This window comes from Tenebrio molitor, chromosome 4 (assembly GCF_963966145.1).
Source record: "Tenebrio molitor chromosome 4, icTenMoli1.1, whole genome shotgun sequence".
NCBI lineage: Eukaryota > Metazoa > Arthropoda > Insecta > Coleoptera > Tenebrionidae > Tenebrio > Tenebrio molitor.
In genome coordinates this window covers 570,571-581,163 of record NC_091049.1, presented here as the reverse complement: position 1 = coordinate 581,163, position 10,593 = coordinate 570,571, and the positions used below count along the sequence as shown (strand labels likewise).

At 41.4% G+C, this 10,593-nt stretch overlaps 1 protein-coding gene across 1 annotated transcript; it reads left to right on the top strand.

Moving 5' to 3' along the window:
• The first annotated feature begins 234 nt into the window (after window positions 1-234).
• On the top strand, window positions 235-10,289 carry sti (sticky). Its single transcript, XM_069045169.1, has 7 exons — window positions 235-1,939; window positions 3,126-4,538; window positions 4,592-5,236; window positions 6,665-7,011; window positions 7,061-7,318; window positions 7,373-7,662; window positions 9,028-10,289. Exons 1-7 carry the CDS (start codon window positions 476-478, stop codon window positions 10,173-10,175), a joined length of 5,565 nt encoding a protein of 1,854 aa, XP_068901270.1. The 5' UTR covers window positions 235-475; the 3' UTR covers window positions 10,176-10,289.
• The last annotated feature ends 304 nt before the right edge of the window (window positions 10,290-10,593 follow it).

Here is a 10,593-nt window from a genome sequence, read left to right as displayed (position 1 = left end):
TACGTGACCCATTTTTAGACTTATACATGTAGACCTAAATTATTAAACGATGTGTACGTCAGTGGAAATTTATGTAAATAAAAAAAAAGGTTAAAAATTCGATTTTGATTGGACACTGTGTATATGTAATAAAAGAACCACTCCGTATATGTGTATGCGGGTTGCATACCTAGCACGAGCAAATTGAACGCATAACGAACATATTTAACATTCGCTATCGCTTTTTTTGCAATAATAAGACACAGTCAAACTGTAATTCCTCACTAAAGGGCACAAATGTATTTAAATGAAGGATTTTGAGGTGTTTTAACCCAAATGTTAGTTCAATTCGTATTGTGCAGTTGGTACTGTTGGTAGCACTTTGACTTGGTGTAACGGTTTTTTTGAATTTCAATCGACTGCCAGCTTGAAGTGTTTTTAGTGTTAGTTTTTGCGGGTGTTTTACTTAATAAAATGTGCGAGTGAGTGTGCGATAATGGAGCCGTCGCAGGAATCGATCAGTTCGCGTCGAGACAAGCTCAACGGCCAAATTCTGGGCAAAAGCATTGACAACAGGTTGGCTTTGATAAATCGGGAGTGTCTTTTGGACGCCCTTCAGGCGCTATTCGACGAGTGCAGCATCGAAACTTTGCAAAAGTATGACAAACAAATCGCGCAGTTTGTCGAGAGGTACAAGAGCACGATCGGCGAGGTGAAACGCCTCCGAGTGAACATCACAGATTTTGACATCAAGGATGTGATAGGCCGGGGGCACTTCGGAGAGGTGCACGTCGTGAAAGAGAAGCAAACTGGTGACATCTACGCGATGAAGACGATCAGGAAGTGTGACAGCTTCGAGAAGACTTCGTTCGATACGGAGCGCGACATTATGGCGTTCGCCAACTCGCCGTGGATAACGTCGCTCCAGTACGCTTTCCAAGACAGCATTTACCTGTTTTTCGTGATGGAGTACCATCCAGGGGGCGACTTGTTGGGCCTGTTGTACAGACAAGGCGGAACTTTGCCCGAGAGCGCAGCCACCTTTTATCTATCCGAGATCGTGTTAGCTTTGGAGGACCTCCACGCGATGGGGTACGTCCACAGAGACATAAAACCCGACAACATCCTCCTGGACCGTTGCGGCCACCTGAAATTGGTCGATTTTGGGTCAGCTGCGCGACTTAACTCCCACGGATTCGTCGACAAAGCGATCCCCGTCGGCACCCCCGACTACATCGCCCCCGAAGTCTTGCAGTCAGTCGAGGGGAAAAACTCGAAACGCTCGAATTACGGAGTGTCCTGCGACTACTGGTCTTTGGGCATCTTGGCCTACGAATTGACAGTAGGCAAGCCCCCTTTCACGGGGCAAAGCACCACGACGACCTACGCCCGGATCATGAACCACACCAACAATCTCAAATTCCCACCCGAGTTGCTCTTGACTCAAGCTTACGTCTCGTTTGTCCGGAGCTTACTCACTGAAGAAAAATCTAGATTGACCCAGCAACAGGTCAAGCAGCACCCCCTCTTCAACAATGTCCATTTTGATACGTTGCGGGACCAGGTGCCTCCTTACGTCCCCAAGATCACGTCGGTGGACGACACTAGCAATTTCGGTGACGTCATAGCGAAAAAATCTGGACCCAGTGCAGAGAATTTCAAGAAGAAGACCCAGTTTTCGGGGAGGAATTTACCCTTCATCGGGTTCACCTTCACCCACGGGTTCGGTACAAACGAACGCGATTATCGCAGGACGTCGCAGGTCAGAGATGGGATGATCAAGAGCATGAAGGAGGAGTTGGAGATGATGAGGAAGAAGCTGATCAAAAGCGAGGACTTTGAAGAGACCAAGTTGAATCTTGAGAAGAAGATCATGGAGAAGGACCAGAAGTTGGAGAGTATCGAGAGCGTGCGGGATAAGCTCGAGCGCGATCTTGCTGCGAGTATAGCGGAGTGTACGGTGAGTAATTGGTTGTGCAGTTGTAGGGCAGGGGGCAGCACTCGAGCCATGTTTTGAATGGTTTGTAATGTTTTGAACGTGTTTACGAAAAATACGTCAATTTAGAGATCAAAAAAAAAATATGCAACATTATTTTATTAATGCAATATAGGTACCGTGCGATTGAAAATAAAAAAAATCATTTGAAAACATGAAGCGAAGAGAGTAGCATTATGTTTGGAAGCTGAAGGCAGACATTTCGAACATTTACTCTGGTTCGTAAATAGGATTGGAGCTCCTCACAACCGAGAGGTCACACATAATGCACACCTTTATGAAAATCAAGATTTCAAAGTTCTCATGTCGATAAAATTTTCAAAATTGTTTATTAACATGATAATAACAGGTTAAAAGATTAATCGTGTTGCAATACTTTTTTGTGCATATCGTAATGAAAGTAGCAGTTTTTAGTGAAAGTAGTACTTTTTTGCATCATTTTTTTCCATCTGTTTGATTGTCATAATTGTCAAAGCATACCTATTTTTTTTTTGTAATTTTTCATAGATCTTTTTAGACCAAATTTCTCAACTTACATCGATATGTAAAAAAATAATGTGTACAAAACGTTATGAAAGTCTCTTTTTTTTCACTTATTTGTTTAATTAACTCGGGCTACGTCCTCGTTAATCAATCTGCAAATTCGTGAAAAAAGTATGACTTTCATAACTAGTTGTACAATAGTTATTTTTTGTATATCGTAATGATAGTGGCACTTTTTTACACGTAAAATCGTAGTGAAAGTAGCACTTTTTTACACGAAAAATCGTATTGAAAGTAGTACTTTTTTGCTTCATTTTATTCCATCTCCTTGGAGATGATTGTCAAACATACCTATTTTTTTTGTTGTAATTTTTCATAAATCTTTTTAGACCAAATTTCTCAACTTACATCAATATGCAAAAAATAGTGTGTACAACACGTTATGAAAGTGTCTTTTTTCACTTATTTGCTTGATTAACTCGGGCTACGCCCTCGTTAATCAATCTGCAAAATCGTGAAAAAAAGTATGACTTTCAAAACTAGTTGTACAAATAACTATTTGACGTTTTGGAAAACTACCAAAATTTACTGTAGAGTTGTTACAATTCTTGGAAATGGATGAAATGAGTTACACAACTATTTTTTTTTTCTTTTTTTTTTCGTGAAGGCCTTAAAAAGAACGTTGGAATTCGAACGTAAGGACCGCGCCGAGTTAGAACGCAAAGCCTTAGAGCTAATAAAAGGAGCAAAGATTAAATGGGAAGCGACGGAACGCAACAAAATCGAACCATTGAGACTAGAAGTAGAACAACAAAAAGAGAAAATAACGCAACTCGAGACGACCAATAAGATGCTGAACGAACAGTTGCAGCACGCTTTCAAGCTAGAAAACAAACACAAAGAATCCCTGGAAGCCGTGGAACAACTGAGTCGTCGCAGCATGGTGGGTCTGGAGTCCCGGCTGGAGAGGGTGGTTGCAGATTCGAAGAGTAGAATAAAAAATCTCGAAGCCACGCTAGACGAAGCTCACTGTCAAAAACGCAACTTAGAGAATGAAGTCAGGAGGTTGAAGGACAACGAAAAAGAGTTGATGAGGCAGTTGGAGAAGACCAACAAGGAGTATGTCAGATTGAACAGCGCTGCTTCAGATGCCGAGAAATTGGTGAAAAAGTTGGGGCAAAAAGTCACCGAGTTAGAGAACGAGATGGAAAATGGGGAAGATTTGAAGGTTAAAATGTCGAGGATGAAGAAAGAGATTGAGTGTCAGAAGAAGAGAATCGAGGAGTTGGAGAGAACAAACTTGTTGTGTAGAGAAGAGAATAAAGTCGTAGAGAATTACAAAGCGGAGATCGAATCGCTGAAAGAAAAGAGGATTGAAGGCGAGAAGCGGATGAGTGAAGTGGAGAATAAACTGCAGGAGGTGAAGATCGAGAGTGAGAAGAAAATCAACGAGTTGGAACGAAAACTGCAAAAAGAAGAACAGAAATCTGCATCGTTGGAGAAGCAGATGCTGGATTCTGAAAACCTAGTCAACGAGAGTCAAGAACTGAAAGAACAACGGTTGAAGATGTACAAGATGGAGAAGGAATTGGGCAACGTCAAAATCGACAAAAGAATCCTTGAAAGGGAACTGAAAGATGCCACGAACCAAATCAAAGAACTGACGAAGGAGAAAGATGAACACAAAGCGAAGATCGACGAGAACAGGAAGATTCACGAAGCGGCTTTACTGGAGTTGAGCAACATCAACGAGAACTTGTCGCTTGAAATAATGAAGATTACTCAGTCCCAAAAGAGTTTCGAGGATCGGCTCGAGAATGAAAGATTGAAGCATGAGGAAGAGAAGAGAATTATTGCACAGTTGAAGAACGCGTTGAAAGAGAAGGATTCGATAGTTTCGGAGTTTACTTCGAAAGCGAACTTCTTCAAGGACGAGTTGTTGGGGGTGAAGGAGCAATGCAAGAAGCTTGAAGGTGAGAAGTACGATGGTATTGTGGAGCTTGGCAACAGTAAGAAGGAGAATGGGAGATTGATCGATGAGGTGAAAGATCTCAAGAGACAGTTGGAAACTTCACAAGCGGTAAGTTTGAACTTGAGAGTTGAGTTTTCGGGTAATACTTCGACAACTGTTAGAATGTTGAAGCGCTGCGTGAAGCGTGCGTGATGATCGAGAGTCAAGTTGTGGAATACGAGAAGATCAACGCTTCGATCCAAGCCGAGAAGTCGAGCTTGTCCGAAAACACCGAGAAGTTGATCGGCGACTTGTGCAAGGCCAAAGAGGAGATTCAAGAGTCGAAAAAACTGGCCAACGAAGAGAAATCGTTGAAGCTGTTGGCGGAGACGAAAGTCAAACGGCTGACCGAAGATGTCGAGTGCTTGCAGAACGAATGCCAGTCGTACAAGGACCAATGTCTCAAGTACAAGGAGTTCTCGAACAATCTCACCGAAGAGTTGACGCTCTGCGAGGAGAAAGTGTCAGACTTGGAAGTGACGGTCAAATCGTACGAGAGACAGATCGGTGACTGGGTCTCCGAGAATAATGTCCTGAAGGAGGAGGTGTCGCAGTATCTCACCCAAATCGGAGGCATGAAAGAGGCGCACTACAAACTGAAGCAACAGCTGGAAGAGTTGAAGAGCGCCAAGGCGGTGCTGTCGCAAAGGGTCGATGAGTTGACCGCCGAGTTGCACGTCAAAAGTAACTATTACGATGAAAGGGAGGTGAAGCACGGCTCGATCATCAAACAGCAAACCAAATTGATCGACTATTTGCAAGTTAAGGTGAGTAAAAAAATTGGACGGATTCGACGGTAGGTGGCACGTTTAGTGTGGATTTTGTTGGGAACAGGAATAATAAAAGAAAATTGAGGCGAGAGTCGATGTGATCGTCTTTATTGGTCAAATTAATGTGTACTGTCAAAAAGTGAGGTTAGGTTAACGTCGAAAGAAGAAATAAATTGAAATTCACATCGAAAGCGACAAAAGCCGATGATAATAATAAAATTTCGTGTGTACTTACTTATTGTTACGATTGCGAATGACAGCAGTCAGTACTGCCAACCCAAAACGTACTTTTCATGGTTTGCTTTGATCATGTAACTTCTGTCAGGTCATTATGTCATAAATAATTAAAGTCTATTCAAAAAACCGTCCTCTGCGCTGATCGTAATAGTTATTATCGGCGCGGACAACGCAAAAAAACATCTGGACTATCAAAATTGCAGTTAGGTTGGTTAAATCACTAGTTATTTTCATGTTGCCCAGTTGTTATCTATGATTTTTAATTTTCCAAACTATTCATTTGTTTAAATTGACATTGTCAAATAAGTTGCAAAATTATTTAAGTGTATTTTGTAAAAAGGTTAAAATGGAAAGTTCAAAACGAACTTTTTTTATTCTATTGGCGCGAGAGAAGAGGGCCATAAGAAATTATTATGAGGAACAAACAAAAAAGTGATTATAACGGGAAGAAATTACAAATTTGTGACAAAGCCGCTCCAGTATTGTTAACTAATAAGTGGTGTTCGTTCTTGTGATTCACAAATCAAAATTTTGCAGATAAGTGTTAATCAAGTGTTAAATAATTTTCTTCTGATTCTGAATAAATGAAAGATTAGTTTATGTTGGATGATTTTCGTTTAATTTGTTACCCATTTTTAGTTTGTCGTGTTTTTTATAAACTTTATTACATTGCTCCAATTTATTTAGTTGCTGCATTTCGCTTCAAGTGTATTTACAAAGCAATGAATGATTCAAAACATTTTTAGTTCAATTTCAATGATTAAAAATGAAAACATAACCTAACTATATTTTATAACTAGATTTTGACGTCGGTACACTCTAGCGAAAATTTTCAATACCCAAGTACAGTCAAAACAAACATTTTATTTGAAATTTAATTTTGACAGTCCAGGAGTTTTTTCAATTTACTTTATGTAAATAATTGAAATGAACGTTAATGAAATTAAATAATAATGAGAGGTTAATTGAAAACATGGTTTTATTAAATCAAACCTTGGGACATCATTTTAAAAATTATTTGAAATATACAGGGTAATTCACTCGAAACCAATTTTCACTTTTGCTTAGTTAATCTTTATAGTTTAAAAGAACCGATCGTGTCCACTAGACCGTCGATTCTTCTCCGAAGATTTTTTCCTTTCGGCAAAGTCGAACCGAATAAATTAATTTTGTGAACGATACCAACAGATCGACGAGCACAACAACAAAAAGAAAACACTGACGGACAAACTGTTCGGCCATTCGAAGAAAGAAAACCAACAACCCATCTCCCTGGCCGTAAACTACAAAGACCTCGAACTGGAATTGCAAAAACAAAAGCAGATCAACAAGAATTTGCAAGATGAGAACCACAAGCTCCTTGCAGAGTTGAAGTGCAAAGTTTCCCCGCCGAAGCTGACGAGGCACAAATCGGATATCATCTCCCCGAAGACCAAATTGGCGATGGAACAGTTGGGCAAAGCACCGGCGCCATCCAAGTCGGACCTGTTCAAGCAGAGTTCAGTGCGGCGGATGTACCACAACATTCCTCACAGGTGATTTGTTTGGACGGCAAGAAATACAGTTGTTGACGCTTCGTTGCAGGTTTGCGAGCAAACTGTGCAAAATTTTGGCAAGATGCGACCACTGCGGCGGTCAGATCACGCTGGGACGCGACGTGAACGTCTGCACTGAATGCAAAATTTGCGTCCACACGGGTTGCGTCGATTCCGTCAGGACCACGTGCGGCTTGCCGCAAGCGTACGCGCAACACTTCAAGAACAGCCTGAGCGGGTTGAACGCGGGGGGTGCGAACGCTTCGGAAGGTTGCGTCAACCAGGAAGGGTGGGTCAAGGTTTTGAGGTGAGCGGAGTGAAATGCTGAATTTTTGTCGCGATTCGATGCGTTTTTCTACAGCAAAAACAACACGTGGGACAAGCTGTACGCGTGCTTGACCGACTCCCGATTGGCCATCTACAAGAGTTCGACCAAAGATAGCAACAGTTTGGTGCAGTCGTTCGAGATGAAGTTGCCCGAATGCAAGAAGAAAGTCGTGTTGGAGCCGTTGCCGTCGGAGATAGGAGTCAATGTGGCGAGCAGCGATCTTCCTTTTATCTTGAAGGTCGAGATGTCGACGGATTGTTGGCCGCAGGTGTCGCTGGTGTTGATGGCGTTGTCGATTGTCGACAGGGACAAGTGGTACAAAGGTAAGTTTTTCACGACAAGATGTGCCAACGGTTTGTGTGCACAAAAATTAAACGCTTTTTGTGTAAAAGACAATTTTGTGGTGTGTTGAGAGCGGTGGGTCAATTTACTGGAAGAAAAAATTCAAAAAGCGCGCTTCAGGTGTTGGGGATTTTCTCACCACCATTTGTTGTGTGCGTGGTGAGTTTAAAACGTTACGTTGAACAATATTAATTTGTTTACTGGTCTGACGATTTTGATCGAAAAAAACCACGTTAAGCGATAAAATTCTTCAGAATTTGGATCATGAGTTGATGAGAAGACAATTTTAATAATAAAAATTCATAGTTTACTTTGATTAGGTAAATATTTGGTTGCTTTCTAATTTCCTGAATAATTTTCATAAAATAGGAGTTATCATTATTTGATTTGAAATATCCATAATGATGAAATAAAAATCTGGCCTCGATGCGGTGTTACCTTTTTTTATTGATAAGTCGTCCTAAATTGATCTGTAATCATAAACGCCAGTCCATTTATTTTATGTTTTTTGATGATCTTTATCGGTGAAATTTTGCAATTGCAGTATTTTGACGATAAAAGTGAGATCAGGGACTTGATCGTCAAACGGGATCAAGCGATAAAGTTATAGTTTAAAGTTTATATCAAATAAATTAAAATACATACCAAAATCCACGAAAAACGTTGACAATAATGGTAAAAAATTAATTATGTATTGCAAAGAAATTAACAATGACAGCAGTCAGTATGGCCAACTTAAAAAGTGTAGTGGTAGTAATATAAATGTCACCAAAATTAAATGACAGAAAATTTAATTAAAAATAAAACATCTTATCGAAGTGTGAGAAACAATTAAAATTAGTACAATATTCATGGTGATCATCAAAATTATCCAATTTGTCTTTTGTGCTAGCTGTTGATGTTGGTGTAAAAACTAAAATCCCTTAAAAAATCTACATTTTGTAACAAAAATGGCCGATTTTCAAACATTTTACCGAACGAAAAAAAGTTCATTATACATTTCTATAAATAAATCGTAGTTCTGGTTTTTAATTATTAAATACATATTTGATGTTTTACACAACAGCATTAGCGCTGTTACATTTCATAACTGCACTGATCTTTTTGTATTTTTTGTGAAAACCAAAGTTTCGTAAAAAACAGCCGAATTAATATAATAAGTTCCTCCTGTGTCGATGTATTATATGTATTATTGTGCTTTCGACTGATGGATGAACGCTTCAAAGAAAGTAGAATAGTTACGGTCGCAAGTGTAAAACTTAGGGAAGCTCGGCAGGAGTTGGTCAAATGTAGCGGCTTCTCGTACCCCTTCGGCAAATTTAAAATAAAACATTCTATCCTCGCAGCTTTACAAAACCTCTCCGACGAGGACTCGGACAAGTACCACATCGAATCGTTGATCTCAATTCCGGAACACTTGTACGTGAACTGCGTCCTCGACATCAGCAAACACATCAAAGTGTTGGGCACCGACCAAGGCCTCCACTCTTACCACGACTCGCTCCTCCACATCGATGGCCCCACCGAAGTCCATTACATCTGCATCATCCCCGAATCGAACGTGGTGGTGATGATCGTCGGCCACAGCAGCGTGCTCATCTCCTGCGACTTGAACCACCTGATCAACTTGGCCCAGTGCGCCCCCTGCACCAAACCCGCCCTGACCTACAAGGACATCACCGTCAAGAACCTGACCGGCTTCCACTACCTCCACGCCTCGACCTTCCCCAAACACCAGATGTTCTGCGCCGCCACCTCCAAGCAACTGGTGATCGTCAAGTACGACCTCGACGGCGACGACTTTGTCCCGTTGAGGATCATGGACACGGCGGAGCCCCTGGGCTGCGCTCTCTTCACCGAGCACTCCCTCATCGTGGGCGCGGACAAGTTCTTCGAGATCGACGTGGATAGCTTCAGGGCCGAGGAGTTCATCGACGGCTCGGACGCCAACTTGCAGCACGCCGTCAAGAGTTACAAGATGCGGTCGTTCCCGCTGGCGATACTGCAAGTCTCGGACGACCCCAAAGAGTTCCAGCTGTGCTTCAGCGAGTTTTCGGTCTTCGTCGACGAGTACGGACGGTGCTCGCGCGCCCAGCAGGTCGAGACGAGTCACGTCCCGGTCGGGTTCCACTTCGTCAAGCCATACCTCTACATCATCTACTTTTCGAGCGTCGAGATCAGGAAGCTGGACGATAGCAGCTCGAGCACAACGGTCGACCTGAAGAAGATGAGGTATTTGGGGAGGAACAAGGCGGGGATCTACGTCTACCACGACAGCAAGGTCAAGCTGTTGGAAGGGAGGAAACTGATGGATTGCGACGACGCCAGTTCGGTCGTCAGTCCGTCGATTTGTACGGACGAGGTGTCGGAATCGGACAGGTTTAGCTTCACCAGTTCGATCGTGCAAAGTCTCGACGGGCACCTGAGCGACACCGACAACAACGGTGTCGAAGAAAACACAAAAAGAGTCAAGTTCGCGCAAACCAACTTATAGTGGTACTTAATTCAATCTTGCCTATTTATTTTGAACTTTTTATCATTAATTTAAAGCTCTAAAACGTATTTTGTACTGGTTTATATATGTTTTTAATAAAGTGTGTTTGATGTTTTTACTCGTTTTATACCAACCGAATAGATCTAAATCGAAGAAGATAAAATTAATCTGTTTCTTGCAGAAGCCAAAAAAAGTACCTATTTTTTTTATTATCAATATAATCACTGTGCACTATAATTAATTGCATTTTGATCAGTATAATTTAGACTGTTGTATAATGTTTTTTAAATGGAGAAAGTTCTAAACTCGTGAGATGTCAATTGAATATTATTCAGAGAACACCAGATATCGCAGATACTTGTGGTGGCAACGGTCTATGAGTGATTTCAATTTCTCTACCACATTTTTGACATATTTG

Coding starts and splice junctions, on each gene's coding strand:
- sti (XM_069045169.1), top strand. CDS start 476: ATGGAGCCGTCGCAGGAATCGATCAGTTCGCGTCGAGACAAGCTCAAC. Junction 5,237..6,664: donor TCGACTATTTGCAAGTTAAG/GTGAGTAAAAAA, acceptor CGATACCAACAG/ATCGACGAGCACAACAACAA. Junction 7,319..7,372: donor GGGTGGGTCAAGGTTTTGAG/GTGAGCGGAGTG, acceptor GTTTTTCTACAG/CAAAAACAACACGTGGGACA.